The sequence below is a fragment of the Manihot esculenta genome, chromosome 10 (assembly GCF_001659605.2).
Source record: "Manihot esculenta cultivar AM560-2 chromosome 10, M.esculenta_v8, whole genome shotgun sequence".
Lineage (NCBI taxonomy): Eukaryota > Viridiplantae > Streptophyta > Magnoliopsida > Malpighiales > Euphorbiaceae > Manihot > Manihot esculenta.
Window position 1 is genome coordinate 18250956 of NC_035170.2, and position 22024 is coordinate 18272979.

General features: G+C 39.4%; 1 protein-coding gene across 2 annotated transcripts; it reads right to left on the reverse strand.

Moving 5' to 3' along the window:
* Positions 1-13683: 13683 nt before the first annotated feature.
* LOC110625227 (probable E3 ubiquitin ligase SUD1) lies at positions 13684-21632 on the reverse strand. 2 transcript variants are annotated; one of them, XM_021770825.2, is made up of 9 exons: positions 21149-21632; positions 19738-20430; positions 18309-19076; positions 17999-18210; positions 17540-17902; positions 16130-16290; positions 15882-16045; positions 15622-15768; positions 13684-14342 (listed from the first exon to the last, which is right to left on the reverse strand). In XM_021770825.2, the coding sequence occupies exons 1-9, from the start codon at positions 21494-21496 to the stop codon at positions 13839-13841; spliced, it is 3360 nt and encodes a 1119-aa protein (XP_021626517.1). In that variant the 5' UTR covers positions 21497-21632; the 3' UTR covers positions 13684-13838. The 2 variants fall into 2 exon arrangements, with proteins under 2 accessions (XP_021626517.1, XP_021626518.1); XM_021770826.2 differs by having other exon boundaries at positions 16130-16287; positions 21149-21631.
* Positions 21633-22024: the final 392 nt, after the last annotated feature.

Below are 22024 nucleotides of genomic sequence, written 5' to 3' on the forward strand. Positions count from 1 at the left end.
AGTGCCCGTCCTCCTACATTGCCTAGGGCAATGTCTTGTAGACCAAACAGAGAAAGAGTGTCAAGGGACCCTAGAAGGTCTTTTGATGCTAGCAGAAGGGGGACTGATAGAGGAGGAAATTCTTCTGATGTGAGGGAGGTTATGGAAGAGGAGCAGAGAAGGGATGGGAACCTGGATGTGAGCATGGAGGAAGAAGGGACAGAGGAGTCTCAGGGAGGCGTTCAGGCCTCGGGGTATGGTTTTCCACCCCACTATCCACCCTTCCCACAGGGTTCAGGGTACCCGATGGGAGGTACATCGGATTTCTCCAGCTTTAACCCCTACCCTACCTACATGCCTTATCCACCTTTCTATCCACCTTACACACAGTACCCAGCTTATCCACCCTCACCCTTTTATCCAAACCCGGCAAACCCCACCTCGGGGAATGCTGCACCTCCACCTCCTCCACCTACAGAACCAGCAGCCCCAGTTACTCAACCTCCCAGACCTAGCTCAGCCGGTGGGAGCAAAGTAAAGATGACAGATTACCTCAAGCTGGATGCTCCCAAATACAAGTCAGGGGATGACCCCTTTGAGTATCTGAGAGTGGTGAAGACAATAACTGATGAGCTAGGGGCGGATGATAGCAGGGCCATTCAGATGGCAGGGTTCACCTTAAAGTGCAAGAAGGCACGGGAATGGTTCAAGTGTTATGTGGACCCGAGACTAGACGGCATGACATGGGAGGAATTTGCGAATGAGTTCGCTGGATGGGCTTTTCCAGACAGTTCCAGAGAACTGAAAATGATTGAGTTTGAGCAACTGAGGCAGTCAGAGCACATGGGTGTAGAGGAGTTCACGGATAAATTCTTGGAGCTATTGCCTTTTTCAGGGCAAGCTCTAGATACAGATACGAAGAAAGCCAAGAGATATGTTATGAAGTTGCATTCTAGGTACTCCTCGTTGATTCAGTCAGCTGAGAGAGAAAGTTTCCACACTGTGGTGGATATGGCTCGAAGGATGGAGGCGAGTGCTATAGTTGAGGGGTCAGTGAAGCAGTCAGTGACCCAGTTTTCAGGGGTTAAGACCCCAGGCAGAGGAGGGCCAGGTCTCTCTTCTCAGAGCTCAAGTAAGAAGAGGTGGGATAACACCACCAAGAAGCCGAAGAAGAATAAGTTTTGGAGTAAGTTGAAGTCCGGTCTGGGATTTGGCGGTGGCTCGAGCTCAGGCTCAGATGGTACAGAATGCCAGAGATGTGGAAGACCGCACAGGGGAGTGTGTCGAGCTGGGACTAATTCATGTTTCAGATGTGGACAGGAGGGACACATGGCTCGGGATTGTCCTAGAGCACCTTTTATGGGCCAGCCCCAGCAGACAGCCTCCGGTAGTGTGGCACAGCCAGCAGCTCCAGCCACAACTCAGGGCAGTGGCAGAGGTAGAGGGAGAGGGGCAGCCTCTTCTTCTGGTTCCCAAGGTGAAGGTCCATCAGCTCCAGCCAGGATCTTCACCATGACTCAGCAGGAGGCTAACACATCCAACACCGTGGTGTCAGGTAATCTCGTCATTGGGTGTTCTGATGTGTATGCTTTAATGGACCCGGGTGCATCTCATTCATTTATTGCTCCGAGAGCCGTTGAGAGGTTGGGTCTGATAGTCTCTGGGTTAGAGTGTCCCCTATGGGTCAGTGGACCCAAGTGTGACCCGTCAGTGGCAGTGTCAGTCTGCCAGTACAGTCCAGTTTTTGTTGAGGGAAGATGCCTCTCCGCCGACCTTGTGGTTCTAGATTTGACAGACTTTGACGTCATTCTAGGGATGGATTGGCTATCTACCCATGGTGTTACCTTGGACTGCAGAGACAAGGTAGTCAAGTTCAGAGATCAGGACGGGTTAGAGGTCGTCTTCAGAGGAGACAAGAGGGGCACACCTAGAGGTCTGATATCAGCTCTTCAGGCTCGTAGGTTGCTTAGGAAGGGATGTCAGGGGTACTTAGCTCATGTGAGAGAGCTAGACAGTCAGGTCAGGGAGCCAGCCTCAGTGCCAGTTGTCAGAGAGTTTCAGGATGTCTTTCCTGATGAGCTTTCAGGTTTACCACCTGCTAGGGAGATAGAGTTCGAAATAGAATTGGTGCCTGGAACTAGACCGATCTCTATCCCTCCCTACAGGATGGCCCCAGCCGAGTTGAAGGAGTTGAAAGAACAGTTGCAAGAGCTGGTAGAGAAGGGCTTCATCCGATAGAGTACCTCACCTTGGGGTGCTCCGGTCTTGTTTATAAGGAAGAAGGATGGATCCCTTAGACTTTGTATCGACTACAGGCAGTTGAACAAAGTCACTACCAAAAATAGGTACCCTTTGCCAAGGATCGATGATCTATTCGACCAGCTAGCAGGAGCGGGTTGTTTCTCCAAAATAGATCTGAGATCGGGGTACCATCAGCTAAGGATAAGGGATGAAGATGTGCCGAAGACAGCTTTCAGGACCAGATATGGGCATTTTGAGTTCCTTGTGATGCCGTTCGGGTTAACCAACGCCCCTGCAGCATTCATGGACCTCATGAACAGAGTATTTAGCCAATACCTGGATCACTTTGTTATTGTCTTCATAGATGATATCTTAGTGTATTCTAGGAACGCAGAGGAGCATGCCCATCATCTGAGGTTGGTTCTGCAGACTTTGAGGGAACATGGCTTGTATGCCAAGTTCTCTAAATGTGAGTTCTGGCTGAGGAGCATTTCGTTCTTGGGGCATGTAGTGTCAGAGAATGGGATTGAGGTGGACCCCAAGAAGACAGAAACTGTGGCTAACTGGCCTAGACCCACTTCAGTGACGGAGATCAGAAGTTTCTTGGGTTTGGCAGGTTACTACAGGAGGTTCGTTCAGGACTTCTCAAAGATAGCAGCTCCTCTGACCAGACTAACCAGGAAGAATCAGAAGTTTGTGTGGACCGACCAGTGCAAAGAGAGTTTTGAAGAGCTTAAGAAGAGGTTGACTTCAGCACCAGTTTTAGCTCTGCCATCTAGTGATGAGGACTTTACAGTCTTTTGTGATGCGTCCCGTGTGGGACTGGGTTGTGTACTAATGCAAAATGAGAAGGTGATTGCTTATGCTTCTAGGCAGCTGAAGAAGCATGAGTTGAATTACCCCACACATGACCTGGAGATGGCAGCAGTAATCTTTGCACTCAAGATGTGGAGGCACTACCTCTATGGGGTTAAATGTGAGATCTTTACAGATCATAAAAGCCTGCAGTACATCCTGAGTCAAAGAGATTTGAATTTGAGACAGAGGAGATGGGTAGAGCTGCTGAGTGACTATGATTGCAAGATTCAGTACCATCCGGGTAAGGCGAATGTTGTGGCAGACGCCTTAAGCCGGAAATCACTCGGCAGTTTATCCCACATATCGGCAGAGAGGAGGCCAGTGGTGAAGGAGTTTTACAAGCTCATTGAGGAAGGTCTACAGATGGAGTTATCTGGTACAGGTGCCTTGGTGGCCCAGATGAGAGTGGCACCCGTGTTTCCGGAGCAGGTAGCTCAGAAACAACATGAGGACCCGGAGTTAGTGAAGATTGCCAGGACTGTTCAGTCAGGCAATGATAGTGAGTTCAGATTCGACAGCAAGGGGATCCTCCGCTATGGGAGCAGACTATGTGTACCAGACGACATAGGGCTAAAAGGAGACATTATGAGAGAGGCTCATAATGCAAGATACAACATTCACCCCGGGGCCACCAAGATGTATCAAGATCTAAAGAAGGTTTATTGGTGGCCAGCTATGAAGAAAGAAGTGGCACAGTTTGTGTCAGCCTGCGAAGTGTGTCAGAGGGTGAAGCTGGAACATCAGAAGCCGGTTGGAATGCTTAACCCGCTACCTATTCCAGAATGGAAATGGGAAAATATAGCTATGGACTTCGTAGTGGGGTTACCGGCGGCGTCCAACAGATTGGACTCTATATGGATGATTGTGGACAGACTCACTAAATCTGCTCACTTCATTCCTGTCAGGAGTGGCTATTCTGTGGACAAGTTAGCGCAGGTGTATGTGGATGAAATCGTCAGACTGCATGGGGTTCCTATTTCTATAGTGTCAGATAGAGGGCCCCAGTTCACCTCCAGATTTTAGCGGAGTCTGCAGAACGCCATGGGTACTAGGTTGGATTTTAGCACTGCTTTCCATCCACAGACGGACGGACAGTCAGAAAGGACCATCCAGACCATCGAGGATATGCTCAGGATGTGTGTGCTGGACTTTGGCGGTTCTTGGAGGCAGCATCTACCTTTGGTGGAGTTTGCCTACAATAACAGCCATCATGCTAGCATCGGGATGGCTCCATATGAAGCTTTATATGGAAGGAAGTGCAGATCACCTGTTTGCTGGGAAGAGGTTGGAGAAAAGGCCTTGGCAGGGCCTGAGCTAGTAGAGATTACCAGCAGGGTGGTACCCATAATCAGAGAAAGGATCAAGACTGCTGCCAGCAGACAGAAGAGTTATGCAAACATCCGCAGAAGGCAGTTAGAGTTTCAGGAGGGGGATCTGGTATTGCTCAAGGTGTCTCCTATGAGAGGAGTGGTTCGCTTCGGGAAGAAAGGTAAACTAGCCCCGCGATACATCAGACCCTTTGAAATCTTGCAAAAGATAGGGAATGTGTCGTACAAGCTGGGTTTACCTGCTTCAACGGAAAGAATCCATCCGGTTTTCCATGTTTCGATGTTGAGGAAGTTTGTGTCAGATCCGAGCAAGGTTCTTAGTGAGCCTGATGTGGAGGTCCAAGAGGATCTCACCTATGTTGAACAGCCAGTACGGATCATAGACACCCAGATCAGAAAGCTAAGAAATAAGGAAATCCCGATGGTGAAAGTTCTGTGGAACCACCACAACTTGGAGGAATGCACTTGGGAGACACGGGAGTCTATGCTCCAGCAGTACCCTCATCTCTTTTAAGGTTAGATCTCTATGTGTTTATGTGTTATGTATGTATGTTATGTTTTATGCCATGTTATGTGCTAGTTGAGGTACATTCGGGGACGAGTGTTCTTAAGGGGGGGAGAATGTAATACCCGGCTAGACTCCGGTATCGGAATTCCTACCGTCCGGTGGAATCTTGGATATCGGAAGCCTCTAGTAGGGTAGAATCATGTTTTCATAAAATGTTTTAAGGTATTTCATGGTTTTAAGTAAAATGGAAATGAGTTTTTGCACAAAAACAACCTTGAAGGAAAACTCAGGTTCGGCCGCCGAACATGCATGCCTTCGGGAGCGCCTTTAGGCCCCCGAAAGCATAAGTGAGGAAAGTCCAGGTTCGGCCGCCGAACCTCAAGTTCGGCCGCCGAACATGGCATGCATGCGGAGGCACGTTCAGCCCCCGAACGTGGCCTGGCCAGCCACTATAAAAGGGTCCCTTAGCCGAAAATGGGCGAGCTTTCTCCCCATTTCCGGCCAAGGTGAGCTCTCCGCCGCCCCTCACCGATCTTGAGTTCTTTCCTTCCCATCTTACTCGATTTTCATGAGTTTTTACTTGGTTTTGAAGATTTTCAAGCTTTGAGCAAAGTTTTGGAGCTTTGAGGTTCAAGAACTCAAAACCTCCCACCTCCGAGTTTAGGACGTCTCTCCCTCGATCTACAAGAGGTAAGGGCCGATCTTAAGCTCATTTTATGTTTAAAGTAAGTTTTATGCAAGATCTATGGAGTAAAATGCATGTTTAGCTCATAGTTAGGTTTATGGGTTTTATATGTGTTTTTGAGCAATGTGAGTTGCTTGTGTGTTGTAGTTGGGGTTTTTGATGGTTTGATGCCCCTAGGAACTTGTATGTTTGCTTGTGAATGCTTGGGAATGTTGTAGAATAGGTTTATGCATGATTGGTTAGTTTTGGAGGCACAAATGCATAAGGGAGACAAGTTTCTGCCCTTTGGCAGAAACCAGGTTCGGCAGCCGAAGGAACTTTCGGCTGCCGAACATGGCTGGGGAGGCAGGCCTTTCGGCTGCCGAAGTTGCCCCCGAAAGGAGACTTTCGTCTCTGTCTGGGACTTTCGGCCGCCGAAGGTGCCGCCGAACATGCATGAGTTTGGCCTCTGTCTGGGAGTTTCGGCCGCCGAAGGTGCCGCCGAACCTGCCTGACTTTCGGCTCTGAAGGGACTTTCGGCCGCCGAACCTGCCGCCGAAAGTGCCCTGTTCAGCCATTTCTTGCATGTTTTTCTATGATTATTCCATGATGTTTTAGGGGGTTTTGGGGGATAGTTTAGAGTTATGTTCATGTATGTTTGGTCCCTCATTTGAGTCCACCTGTGTAGGTTCGGACCCGAGGAACCGAGGACCCCAGCAGTAAGTCTGTTGCCCCAGTGTCTGGTCAGAGCTATCCAGAGGTGAGTGGAATAACTTATTATGTTTTAAGCAAAGAATGAACTTTTTAGCATGTTTCACGCATCATGAATGCCATGTGATGAATTAGGTTGCTTGCATTAGAATTCACGAATATGTTGCATTGCATATTTTTATGTTGATGTGGATGAATGTTGGATGATCCATAGCCCTCGATCTATGATATGACGATGTGATATGTACGGTACGGAAAGTAAGACCAGTGGGACCCATTCTACGTTCGCTGGCACTATGTAAGGGAAAGACCAGGACCCATTCTACGTTCTGGCACAGTTGGACACTGTTATGTTATGATATGTAAGGGAAAGACCAGGACCCATTCTACGTTCTGGCACAGTTGGACCATGTAGAGGGCTATTGGTGACAAATTCATCCTTGATGTGATTAGCTGTGATGTGATGCATTCCATGATCCATATGATTTAAATGTTTTATTATTCTGCTCACTGGGCTCTAGTAGCTCACCCCTCTCCCATTTCCCCAGGTTTGCAGGTACAGGGTAGACCAGGAGGTTTACAAGAGTAATGAAGTCACGTGTATGTAATAGTTAGTGTGGACATGATAGATGTATGAATGTTATGTAAAAGTACAGTTTCAGTCATGTATTGATATTGAGGATTAGATATTGTGCTTGACATTGTGTATGAGGTATCCCTTTTATTACATGATTAAAATGTTTTATAATGTTCATGAAAGCCAACTCATCTCATGTTGTATCGCCCGTTGGGGTATTGATGAGATCCCACAGAGGGATCACGATTATGATCATGACTATGTACATGTATGTTCAGGTTGAGTTGGATGTTTGAAGAAAAGTTTTGAATTTTTATGTATGTTGTTGATCATGTATGGGATTAAACAGGTTTTCAGGATGAATGTCAGGCTTGCTACGGGTCTTGGCGGCCTTAAGCCGACCCGGATCCTAGCGCCGGTAACGGTCCGATTTTCGGGTCGTTACACTCATGTTTTAACTTCTTTAATTTTTTTTGTTTCAGTTTCCATAATTCCAATGGACAAGGTTTTTATAGCACAAAACTTTTCCTTAAACAGAGATGTTATGCGATAAGTTGTTGAGGCTTTTCAGACGCAAAAGACCATGGACGTGGTGGTGGTGGTAGAGATTTTCGGAAATGAGCCTGAGCTGACTAGGGCTCTACCTCTTCGGGGCCCTATTGAGACTAACTTGGAGTTGGCTTGATAGTATGCATATTTATGTAGTTTTAATATTCTAAAATACTTAGATATTGAGTTTGATTTTGTTTAAAACAGGTTGATTTGTTTAAATTTTGTTACCTTGATAGGTTAAACAAGAGTTGGATAATAACAAGAGAAAAATCCAATTTGAACTCTACATTCTGAAATCAAACGTGGACGCAATAAAATTTATAGAAGAATAAGAAGCAGAGTTATACTTAAACACTAACGATTCGGCCTCCTTTAAATTTCAGAGCTAAGCCTACTGCTCGTCGAGACTCAAATCTTTCCAGCTAAACATTGCAGGCAATGAGTCCAAGATGTGAGAGACCGGAGATTGAATGTAATATACAGATCCAAAACAAAGGTAGGAGTTCGAGTTTGCTTGCTTGAAGCGAGAGCAGCATGAAGAATGCCAACAGGAGACCTTTGACTTTTGAAATGCAGAGGATGGCAAGTAATAATTTAATTGAGCTAAGAAGAGCATCTCCGGTTTAGTCTTCTAAAGTTAGTTCAAGGAGAACTATACTAGATCATACCACAATCAGATTGATTCAATTAGTATATGAAATTTCATTTTAAATTAATTCAATTTAGGGTTTGTTTTATTTAGAATGAAAATTACATATGTATCTTATGATTAATCTGTAATTAAGATTTGTTTATGAATCATAATGAAATCCACTCCTAACCAAAAAAAAAGATATTTGGCATTACATGTCAGCAAAAACACATCCTTAAATTGGAATTTTAATTTAAGATAAAATTGTTGCAAAACTTTTAATTTTGGCTTAAATTATCAAAATTAAACATTAGTATTAAATCGTCAAACTTTGCAAAAATTTAATTTTTTTCAAGACAATTGGCCTATTAAATATGGTCTCATTTGACACTTCAAATGTTTACATATTTTAGAAATTTTATCCCAACCTTTCAATTTTGATAATTTAATCTAAATTTAAATTATATCTAAGAAGTGCAATTTTATATATGTAATATGATATATGACTTTTTTTATTCTTAAATGTAAGACCCATTTTATATCTAAATAAATCATGCCAACACATAAATATTAGCTAAAGTTATTTTAATCAAGTAAAATATATTTTTAATTTGTCTCCTTCCATTCCTCGCTCACTCTACATCTCTTGATCTCCTTCCATTTTTCACATATTACAAATTTTTAAAATATAAAGGCTATTATTTTAATAAAGTGGAGGATGATTCAGTTTTTTAATTAATTAAAATTATTTAATTTATCAAAGAGAGAGTAAAGAAAGAAAGATTAAAAATATTTTTCAATTAATTAAAAATACTTTATTATCTATGTATTGTAAGGTTTGCATAAGTGAAGAATAGATCCCACATTTAATAATAATTTTTATTGGTTAACCAACAAATAATAATATTATATTTAATTACATATCTTAAATTTTAACTTTTATCTTTTCTTATTTTCGTGTTTAATTTTTCAAGTGTAGTAATTTTTTAATTTCTATAAAATTAAAATTAGTCACGTTGATGAAAAAATTAAAATAATATATAAATTATTTTAATTTTTAATTCATACAAAATTTAAAAATAGGCATATTTTTAAACAAAATAATTTTGTTAAAAATAATTTTTAACAATGGTGGATTTTCGCAAGAACTACAAAGGTGATCTTTATTTCAATTTGTGAAGGCCCCCTATTACTAGAGAGAGAGTTTGACATGGTGTAAGAAGAGCTTAGTGGCTATCCAATACAAGTGGATTAAGAGTAAACTTAACATCCATTATCAACATGTAAGGCTGAACATTGGTATTATTATTTATTGAGTAAATTTATTATTTTCCTCTTATAATTTCCTTTTGGAAAACAATATAAGCTTGATACTTAACTTGTGAATATAAGCTTGATAATTAACTTGTGAATAAAGTTGTTTCCTTATGGTAGAATGGTATTATATGATGACAATCAGAGATAAAGTTTTCTATTTAACCAAAGTGAACCGAGAAGCACAACGAGTGCAAAATCCCAAGAGTGGGATTAGTTTGTGTCCCTTAGATAAACAAAGAAGAGAATGCTACTATTGTTTATGCGTAAATCAACTTATTGAAATTCATAATCAAGTACAAGAAGAATTTAAGAATACCGGTGTAGAAAAGTACTGTGAAGGGGTAAGAGGCGATTAAAGATGAAGGAGTGACGAATGGTGTGTGTCAGTGACAAAGCAATCATCATAGTGGAAAGAAGCTCGTGTAAATCTAGGGAGACAGAAGATATGTGGATCATCATGCCGATTAGAGTTTGATTTATACTTGGGGCGCTACCTATGGAAAATGTTAAGGGAGTTACAGATGCATCAAGTGTCAATGGAAACCACAATTGTAATGAAGCTAAGAAATCACGCGATCAATAACAAAGTAAAAATGGAAGATAATTAGAGAACAACATAAAAAAAGACCTCAGAGCCATACAAAAAGAGTGCGGTGTCCAAGATGATGATTATAGGTGACGTCCTAGAGATAATTTGGAGTTATAAAATGCGAAGAGACCCTCAACCTCTAATCTAGTACAATGTTTCTTAAATTTCTTGACACATTTCTTTTAGATAAATTATTTTTGAATATTTTGGTAATTGTTTTTAGTCGAGTTCTCCTTGTGAGGGACTCAGGCAAATTTAAACTAACCGATATTAATCACATATAGTGTTTAGCTATTTGTAAGCAAGAAAATGGAGTATAACATGATTTTGTTAGAATTTAGTTAGATTTCAGTCATGTGTTTAGATAAGGTATAGAACCTAGGGGTGAGCACTATTCGGTTTAAACCGAAATAACCGACCGAACCGAACCGAATTAAAAATTTGGTTCGGTTTTATTTTTAATTCGGTTCGGTTCGGGTTTAATTTTCTGAAAAATCGGTGATTTCGGTTCGGTTCGGTTTTAGATTCAAAAATTTCGATTAGACCGAACCGAACCGAAATCACTAAACTACGTCGTTTTGAAATGTACCCTTATATTTGCCCTAAATCTAAAAGCCTGAGTCACGCTACCAATCTCCATTCCACGCCGCCTCACATCACAGATCACACATGCCTGTGCCTTTCTCTGAGCATTGAGCTCCACCACTTCCAGCAGTTCCACAGTCCACCGTCCGACCTCCACTCTCCTCCCGACATCGACCGATTAACTGTCGCGGCTAACTTGGGTCATCGATCTTCACTACGTTGCGGATGCGCGAATTAGCAACGTTGACGACTCCTCACCTCGCTGTCGCTCTCTGGTCTCTCTCTCCACGGAATCGTCGGCGTCGGTCGTCACTCTCCACGGAATCATCGGCCATCGCTCTCCAGTCTATCGGCTCTCCGCACCGTCAACAACTTGGTTGCCCTCGGTCTTCCTCGGTCTTCCTCGGTCCTCCTCGGTCCTCCTCGCTCCTCCTCGCTCCTCCCTCCTCGCTCCTCCCTCCTCGCTCCTCCCTCCTCGCTCCTCGCTCCTCCCTCCTCGCTCCTCGCTCCTCCCTCCTCGCTCCTCGCTCTTCGCTCCTCGCTCCTCGCTCCTCCTCCGTCCTCCTCCGTCCCCGTCCCCGTCCTCAGTCCTCAGTCCTCAGTCCTCAGTCCTCAGTATTGATTTTTTATTTGTAAAAATTAAAATTAAAATATTTTAATTGGATTTTAGAATGAATGTGAAAAAAAAAAGTTTAAAAATCGAATCGAACCGATCGAACCGACCGAACCGAACCGATCTAAATCAGTTCGGTTCGATTCGGTTATTCCTCTTATTCGGTTCGGTTCGGTTTGTGTAAAATTCTGCAATTCGATTTTCGGTTATTTCGGTTCGGTTCGGTTTTGAACCGAACCGACCGAATGCTCACCCCTAATAGAACCCATAAGACCAACGGAGATAAAAGAAGGGCGCCAACAAAGAAGAATGTCAAAGAGGATTGAGAAACATTCTCGTAAATTGAGACAATGGCTATGGTGTAGCCATTGGCAGAACAAAGGGAGTCTCTCTTATCAATTTATGACTGTTGAGTTAAAACAATGTTACTATTTGTTTTGGATGACATGCTTAAGTAATTATTATCTTATGAGACTAATGACATTTATTATGAGACTATTATAGGTAAATCATAGTGTTATGTGAGGCATGAGTTTATGCCAATTGATATGTTATTGTATGATTGTTTCAAACAATAGATATAAAGAATGAAGACTATCAACACTTAATAAATAGGCATAGCGGGAAGTTTGAAGGAGGAAAGGAGGAAAATCAATGTCAAATCCAGCTAAACAGATTTGTTATAGAGCAGTGCGTGTAGATGAGATAAGAACATCTTGCAATGGAGATATCACAGCCTAGTCGTCACTTAGATCCAGCAGTCAACAGAGTTTATTGCATAATTTCACACAGAGGATTGAAGTACCCACCTCCTAACACATTTGCAGAAGATTGCGACACCAAAGGACAGAGCATTCAAGACAAAGTGTTCAATCACATACAAATTTTGTACAACATATAAGGGAACTTATAACAGCAACTCCAAGTGTTCAAGCAGAAGATTGAAGACCTCCGAGAAGTTTAGTCGACGAGGACATCAACCGTTTAAGTGGGGGAGAGTGTTAGGGTCCTAGAATTTCAGGGATCAAAACTATAATTTTTCAACAGTAGAGTTTTTGAGAAATAATATTTGGATAAATTAGTATAAAATAAAAGTAAGTTAAGTGCCGTATCAGATATCTGTAATTCCTTTTAGATTATTTATTTAGGGGGTGTGTCATCTGAGACATATAGATGTCTCCTCTTGCCATAAGCCACATTGTTCCTAAAACTCTTTAGGGGGAGTGATTAGTTGGCCACCAGTAGGAGCTGGGCTCAATTGGCTACCGTAGGCCTACGGAGTTTCTGAGCTGTGCATTCACTTCTTGTACACTGCCCCCTGTCAACAAGGGAAATGAAAATTACTATAACAATTATGTCGATAATAATGTATAATACTATTTTACCCCTGAAATAAAATAAATGGCATGTTCATAAATTCTCATATTCAGTTCTTATCTCTTATGCCTATTGTGAGGCTTCTGTTTGATTACTGCATGTTAATTTCATTGTTCGCTTATATAATCTTGACTAATTAGGTTGTTCATGTTCACAAGTATCGGGTGATTTTTAAAACTGATTTAGGTTGAAAGTGTTCAAATCAAATGTTGCACGGTCCCAAATGAGTGTCAAAATGCGGATCCGTAATATACAGAAATTATTTTAATTTTTAATTTTCAATATTTTTTAATTTTTGAAAAATTAAAGTTAAAGTTATAATTTTTATTTTAAAATCAAGGTTTTCTAGCTTACAAAATTTAACAGGTATAATTTATAAATTAATTAGATATTTTTTTATTATTTTAAATATAATATCTAAATTTAATTATTTTATTTTTATTTAATTTTTTATAATATTTTCTAATTTATATTTTTCGTTATACTTTTATTATATTAGTAGTAAATTTATAGTTGAGATCTAAATCATTTTTTATTATATTTTATTTATTAGTAATGATTAATTAATGATTAACCAATAAAAAAATATATGGATTAGTTGAATTTAAAAAATTAAAGCTTTAGATTAAATTATAATCATAATCAAAATTATTTATCCACAATTATAATCATAATTTCTAAAATAGTCAGAACCAAAAAATTCCTATTACGTAAATTAAGAGTATTACAACCGTAACAAAATTTAAAAATTAAAAATTTTGAGTATAATTACAATTAAATATAAAATTTTATTCTGACTTTTATAATTAAACATGAAGTTTTGACCTTTCCTTTCTAATAAGCCGGCTTCAAATAAAAACTTGTCTGGTTGCCTAAGGATGACATTGTGGTTGAACAAACTCCCCCTAAGTTAGTTGCACTATTATGCATAGATCATATTTAAAAATAAATCTAAAGGTGAAAAGATTAGCATTATGTGTCAAGCACATTAATTGGAGTACGTGTTCCCCATTTACAATTCAAACTCAAAATTTGTGGTTTTAATAATTTCCTATCAAGCTTTTACCTAACCAATCACCCATCAAGCTACGTGAGCAGAATTGGTGGAAGTCTTCTGAAGGAAGCATGAAAATCAAGTGACAAAGATGTATTCTTACAACCAACCAACTTTAGTTTTTTCCATTATAACTTCTAATTTAACATGATGTATAGTATAATATATATGCACAAAATAATTGTCCTATTGGCACTTTAACATGGGCTCACAGCCTCCATTAGATTACAACTATTACATACCTGCCTCCCCTGTTATGCATCCTGTTGATGAACTCGCCTTTGCCTCATCCCTACATCAGCTTCTCCAGCATTTTGAATTAAACCACTGCCTATCAGGTTAGAATTTTGCAATTCTGAGGAAAGTGCCTCACTTTGCCTTTCTTCTCTATCTTCTCCGTAGTTATGAAGCCTACGACCGACGAGATAGCGATCGTCACGTATGGAGTTGTGAAGATTGGTGAACCAAATATGGAATCTTTTAGCACAGAAGCACAGTGCACTGAAGGAGAGACATCCCAACCATGCAAAACGGTAAACGGCGGAGTTTACTACTAATGGGTACCCAAGCACAGGAAACAACCCTCTTGCCAAGACATAAGGCACACACAGGGCAGTTAGCAGCTTCATTATTATGGGGAACACGATCTCTCGTAGGACCCAGAGGCCTTGTAGCCTTGAGAAACCATCTTCTCTCACCCTCTCAAATTTTACTCGCCAACTTTCATCCACAAGCGGCATCATGTGGTCCAACATAACCTGTTCAAGAACAAAAACACAACACTATATCAATTTTTTTAAAGAGAGAGAGGGAGAGATGAACCCTCTTCCATGGAGAATATTATCTTTTAATCTTTTCAACAACTGTACAAGCAAATCAAAATTAAAACAAGCAAATCAAAATTAAAACAAATATGAACAATGTGTATGCTGAAAATTCAGCATATTTTATATTTTTATACTGTTGTGTCCCTGCAGTAGCATATAAATACCAAAACAATCTCCACCTAGAGCAGCGTCCTTACAATTCATCATCTAAATGGTAGGAAAACAATAATGTTGTATCACAAATGTTCTACAGGATCAGCATATGGAATCTTGTGCACGTTGTTCCTATGCTACATTATTATAAGCTCAAACCAACTTTCTTTCTCTATTCAAAATTAATGGGTCTGATACTTACTGCATGTCAATAAAATCAATACAAGCTGTGCATATTCCAATGAAAATCAGAAAATAGCCAACATGCTATATGCTATCAACAGTTTCCTGTGAATAATAATTTTCTGCACATCAAACTTCACATTTGCATTCTAGAAGGGCAAATGAATGTGCAATTCTACGCTATTTCAATTGCCCAACCATTTCAATTTTATTGATTATAGCTATGGACTTCAATCTTGGTAACCATTCAGGCAAATTGAGCAGAGTTTGACAACATACATGGGGAGCTAAATAACAATCAGAATTCGCAAAATTTTTTTTAAAAAAATTGCTCATTTTTAGAATTACTTTACAATGATAATAGTACATTTTATTGTTTTCGTTTTCTTTTCCTTTCTTTTACAATCATTATTTTTTAGTAGTACTAAATATGAATTTTTATTTTATACTTATCAAGAGAGCAAATAAATTAACAAATATATTCTTCAACAATTGCTTATTATATGGGCTTCTTCCTGCATTACTGAACTTCTTCGAAAAATTGACCATAATTTTTACCATCAAATACCACAGCCCTAGTTTATAGAATTAAAAAGGTTGGCAAAAATTGAAAAGGTGGAGAAAATTCAACAATGACATTTTCTTTTTTTTTTTTTTATCATTTGGCTCATTCTAGAAAGCAAATTCCAGTGCAACAGCAATACTCTTTCAGGAGCCTGATACTTTCATAATAAGTCACCATTTCTTATCAAGTAAGGATCATTAGATGTTGTTCTTTTTTAAAAAAAATGTTATATGTTATTAAATAGCTAAGTTGGCTGTGGGCATTCACACAATATTTTGTTGAACTTATTAATCAAGCTAAAATACTCACCAGCCTGGTCCAGATCTTAAGAAAGATAAGTCCTAATGCCCAGTCCTGATACAGGAGGAACACTGGGCTTTCATCCACAGGCACACGCAGAGGCACAATCACTAGAAGCTCAAAGAGAAGCCCAATCAATACTGGAATGACAAAAATCTAGACCAAAACAACAATGAGGAGAAAGTTAGGAAGTTGCTGCAACAAGAAATGACAAGTAGGATTAACAAATAGAGACCTACAAAAGAAATAATAAACATAATGACTCATACCCATATTGCCAGTAGTGCAGAGCTCTTGAGAACAATGCCACACCACTTCCAGATTTGGCTAAGCAAAACAGTCGCCCTATTTGTTCTAACATGCTCAGTGGAATATCTGGCTCCAGCTAATGCAGTCCAAATGACATAGCTTCCAATTATGAAGGCATAAAGATCTAGAGAAAGATATAAAACAAAAATTAATCATCACTTTCTAATCTCGCATGCTGCTTAAGAAGCACTAGACAAATTAACCTTACCATTGCACTTGATGCCATGAGTTATTGGGAGAAGAGGGATGGCATTGAAAAGGGCACGCCCAAGTGATATTGGTACAACTATCAAGGCAGAGTTGAAGATAAGGAGAGTCATCCAAGCTACAACCAGCAAGAGGACAATGCGAAGAACAAAGCTGCACCTGCTAAAACACCAATTCTAGAATATTAGGTGGAAAGTACAGTCTTGAAGCAGTAACAATAACTAAGAGCAGCAACTAACTAATAAATAAAAATGAATAACAACAAAATATAATTTCAACCGACAATGATAAATAATAACATCATGCAAAGTCGTCTCCTCTTTCCAAGTTCATATCTTTTTTGTACTAAAAGAAATATAGGAGTTGGAGAAGCATCATTTTATAAACTTTGCAATAAATTATCATGAAGAGTAAAACCAACATAATAAAATCACCAGATATAAAATGTTTAAGATTAATAAAACTGGAATCTAATATAAAACAAAATATTACAAGAACATTTCATATCTTTCGTAATTGTGTTTAAGATTTAACTTCAAAAATCATCTTTATGTTAGCCATCCTACCAGCTGGCATAAAGACAATAAATGCTCTATGATGAAAAAGTTCTTGTCACAAGGAAAATTCTATGGAACTGTGATTAGACCAGTTGCTGTGGCAGTCGATGTGCGTCAAAAGCCAGCAAGTTCATAAAATGAGAAATGCTGAATTTGAATAAGAATATTAATGCATATATGTGGACATAACAGAATTAACCAAAAAAAAAACTTATTACATTCAGGAAGAAGGTGGAGGCAGTATACATTAAAGACAAATTGGATGAAGAGCTGATATGCTTTCTCCTTGCCCAATGTATACTTATAAATGCTCCAAAGCAAAAAGCAGGATTTTAAGTAGTAAAAGGAAGGGGAAAAAATGCCTAAAAACTAAAATGCCATGCATTGAAGTGACAAGAGAGAGTTTAAATATCTCAACCTTTACAAGAAAGCATGACCTACACAAAGTTGAATGGCAGAGAAAAATAGATATGGAAGTTCTAACTAAATTGAAACTGAGAGATGAATTCAATTGAATTGAACAATACATGCTGATAGTAGGACGTGGGGATTGGGGATATAGAAGAGTGAGCAACAATTAGGCAGTGGCATTGAAAAGATTCCAAGGATCGCTAGGATTTTAGACTTCCTTCTTCCATCTTCAGCTAAAAGGTGGACTAGAAAGCTATTGATGAAACAGAATCTAATAAACATTACTGTTATGATAAAAGGTGCTATTAATGAATAATGCTTTGCCCTACCACCCACCCTCCAACCGTGGACACACACAAATTTTTTATAAAAAAAAAAAAGGGAAAAATAGATAATGATGTAATTCAGAGCAAGAACTGAAAAGGTTAATAAGTTATACATACTCTGAATCAGATTGTTCATCACTTTCGTGCTCAGCTGCATTAGAGCTTCCTCTGTCAAGAAGACTTCTGTTAGAATCATCAGCAGCTGCAAGTGCCACCAAAGCACGATCCTGTGCACCTGGTTGTATTGCTGGAAGTCTGTCCTGTCTTCCTGGCTCTTGATTTACATTCTCCTGGCCGCCATTGTCTTCAGGTTTGGGCAATAAATAATCTGTTAAACCAAGTGCCCAGCCAACTGCTGTAAACCAATAGCGGAGAAGGGATTTGATTGTGGTCCGCAACTTAAAATGCTCAATGGCAAATGGAATGCAGATTTGGAAAAGAAGCATGTCAGCTGGTATTTCAGTAAATGGATCAGACACCCTGAGAGAAATGTATATCCATACCATACAACAGAGGTCAGAAAAAAAAGGTAATCAATTATCATAAGAATCGCAGAAGTATAAGGTCAATACTTACGATATGTCAAGAGGGAAAATGGAGGGCGCCATCCTCATTGCTAGTTTGACTGGTAAAAATACCAGCATCACAATTAAACTTCCATAAACAGCAACAGACAGCAATACCCTGCGAGCATGCTTGTGCACAGGATCATCAATTAAATCACGGAATGGATTATAGTTTGGATCAGCTGGATCTCGAAGAAAATACAGAACCCCCTTGCGTAAAACCTACAGAGCACGGACAGAAAGGAAAAGATAAAATATTAAATTATTTGCATTACAATTTAAAGGAATTTCCATTATGGTAAGATAGCTAAGAAAGATACCCCTCGAAGAAGACTAACAAAGATGCTTATCTGTAGCATGTATACGATTCCCACAACCCAATGAACCAGTGAGCTTGCTAAAGGAGAAACTGAGAAGAACTGAAGTCTTTGAGCCATAGACTTCCCAAACATTCTTATAGTACAAACATCCAGCCACCATCCACACATCAAAGGAAATACACCAAGTTCAATAACCAGAAGGAAGGCAACCTTAATCATAGTCATCAAATGCCTCATTGCCGCCAAGAACTGCCTGAAAAGAGATGGAATTGTTTCTGCTATAGAAGCAATGCCATAAAATCTCCCCAAGGTCAAAGGCTCACCCTTTGTGTATCGAATCAAAGCAATAATACCAAGGTAGAAGAAGACCAAAGAGAATATAAACATATATCCAATAGCAAGAGTTGTAACATCAGAAAGCCTTGATGTGCCAATATTTGCCTCTTTTAAGAGATCTGCTGACAGTGGAGTGCTTATATTCTTTGAGACTTCATTTAGTCCACTAGCATTTACTTTTAATGCATCTGCAACCTGACCAAGAAGTCCACCATCTTGACCTTCAGATGTCAAATTTGTAACAGCATTCAATGCACTCTTCATTGTCCAATTTGCTATGGAAAGCTCGGAATCTATGACCGGCGTAACTGCAGACAATAAAGGACCACTTGCCGAAGAGAAAAGCCATGATACATAATGGAGTATAATCCGTCCCAATGAAAAGGGCACAAAAATAACAACACCAAGGAATATCATATTACTAGCCAGAACCTGCAGATTAATAAAGCAACAATGAAAGAACTCTCAAACAGATGTAAGCAGAAGTCTCAATTTTATTAATCCTTTCACATCAATGGACCAAAAACAAAAATAGCCAAAGAAGCCACACACCACACCCAAAAAAGGGGGAAAAAACACAGAGAGGGGAAGAACATAAATTAATAGCATCTAGTTCTCTGTAAAATGGACCAGACCAGAAGGACAAGTCAATGGTTTAGTCCAGTCCAACTTGGTTTTTTTTTTAAGGAAAAACCAAAACTTAAAAAATTTAAGAATTAAGATTAATATTTTTTAAATGTTTTAAGTCAACAATGTCATTTACCAAGTCAAATTGATGTCAAAGTGGTTGGAGATGGAAATGATCAACCATCCAGTTGAAAAAAACAGGTAGCAAAGGGAAATGCGTTGGACATAACTATAATAAAAAAAAAGATCAAATGAAGAGAGTGCATGTACAGTCCAACGCTGAAAAAGAAGGGAAAAAGAAAAAGCACGGCACCATAAGATTACGCAGATATAAATAATGATATAAATGAAGGTCAAATGCCTAAAATGTTACCAAAATTATTGACAAAACAGATATCTGATAAAATTTTCAAAATTATACCACAAGAATTCCAGCAAAAGATAACAGGAAAGAAATTAGACTTGCCGTAAATGCATTTTCAACTAAATGGAATACAGGACCCTGCATGCCAACAAGCTCATCGAAAGGTACATCCTCTGCACCATCACCATCATCTAAACCATCAAATATCTGTTCAACATGGGCCTCAAGACGAGCTGCCTGCATCTCCCACCGAGCAGCTACATTTTCAGCATTTCTTCGGATTATTTGACCAGCCCCTGCAATTCCTTGTCCTCCACCAGCATCATCAGCATTTAATTCACCAGCAAAATTTCTATTAGCTTGTCCTGGTGGCCGTCTTGCTCCACGAGCACCATTTCTGTCACCTTCGTCTTCTCTCTCGGCATCCTGACCTCCGATCTCCCTTAAATGCCTAAAGTAATCTCTTAATGAAGTGGCCCCAAGAAATATGAAAACAATGCTGGCAGAAAGTAGGAAGCCATGCAGACAATCAGTAAGAATAACTGTAGTAGAGATATGACTTAAAAATAATCTCTGGGCTTCACCAAAACTCCTCACAAAAGCCAAACGCCATATCCAGAAAGTTATGAAGGGTATAATGAGGAGCCAAACAGAAAGTACAAAACTAAGGCGCAAAAAGAATTGCAAAACATGACAAGTCTTCATTGCCATTCCAATTACAAACTCCTGAAAAGGAAGCCTTGATGGGGCATTCTCAGCATAAACAGGAGAGAACGAGAATGCATGCTTGCAAACCTGAAAAGGAAAGAAAATACCATAAACTTTATATAAATATATTAGTAAATAATGTTAAGCACAACTGAAAAAGTTCAAAGCACCCCAATGCTATAAACTGCAACTCAATAGATAAATATGACTGCCTCATATTTCATAATTAAAAGTAAAAATAAAAAAGAAAAGAAGAACCCAATTACTGACATAAAAGCAACAAGATTATTTCTTTGTCTGCACCAGTATCTTTCCTTATACAACATAGTACAAATAAAAACCCGTAAAAACACTGGACAAAACCCTGGGTTTCACATTTCCGGTCCACCTGCTGCTTTCTTCAACATTAGAATAGGAGCAGCTTCATTTGGCTTCAATAATTCATTTCATCCCTTTTATTAACAAAAGTCATGCACTTCATCTGTTCTATTAAAACTGTCATCCCAAAAATATGAACTTGAACTTTGAAATTGCTGTGAAGGTAGAAGAGCATGTACAACACATCTTTTCGCACCTACCACATTATCCTATCTTAGTTACAACGGACCTTGATACAATCGAAATTCTCCCCAAGTACAAAACAGCCTAGTTAAAGGAGGAGAACACAAAACAATGTCTAAATCCCTAATTAAATCTTGTTCTTACAACACTAACCAATTCACAGCATCATTTCCAGTAAAAGTCGTAAAATCTCCAAATAAACAAATCCAGAATATTCGATTCATAGTAAAGAAAGTGAAGTTACCTCGCATTGACGAGCGTTGCTGTGATTAAGCCACTGCAGAAGACAGTCCTGATGCACAAACTTGATACTTCCGCTACACGCGCAAGGATAACGTAAAGGATTCTCCGCCTCTCCCGGGTTCCTACAGATGCGGCATACATCCTCCTCCTCCTCATCGTCCTCGTACGACCTCGACGCCGACACCGCTGCAGGCGCCGAGGAAGCTCCATTACTCTCCTCCTTTTCAATCAAATCGCGATTCGATGCTGTAGAACTCGAGGAAGACGAGGATGGAGACGACGGCCCCATGGTGTCGTTAGAATATCGTTGATTGGGGGGTGGTGGCGCCGCCGCAGAGGAGATCTCCATGAGGAAAGAGGATGGCGAGTCAGGGATGGGATTGGCTCGGCGAGTTCAGGGAACGAATTGGGAATTTGAAGACGGAAGTAGCGGAGTGAAACGCGTTAAGGATTTTGTTTGTCTTTGTTCTTTGTGTTTTTTCTTTTTTTTTTTGGAGTTTGCGCACATGGGCCCGCGGGCGTATAAGGTTTTATTGGGACAGTTGGCTTCTTGTGATGATAACGAGGCGGTCGGTTTCAGCGGGGACGATGGACGATGTGAATATTTTCTACTGGTGCTTTACAGTGAATATATTTTTCCCAATAAAAATATAATATATAATTAAAATTATAGTCTGTTTTAAAAAGAATGGATTTAAATGCGATCAGGGTTCTTTCTTTGCAGGAAATAATTTACATTTAAAAAATATATTTTATAAAAAATATTTTTTATTTAAATAACTTATTTTTATTTATTTTTTTAATTATTTTAAAATTATTATTTTATATTTTTAATTATAATAATATATAAATTAAATATTAGAACTTTATTTTATTT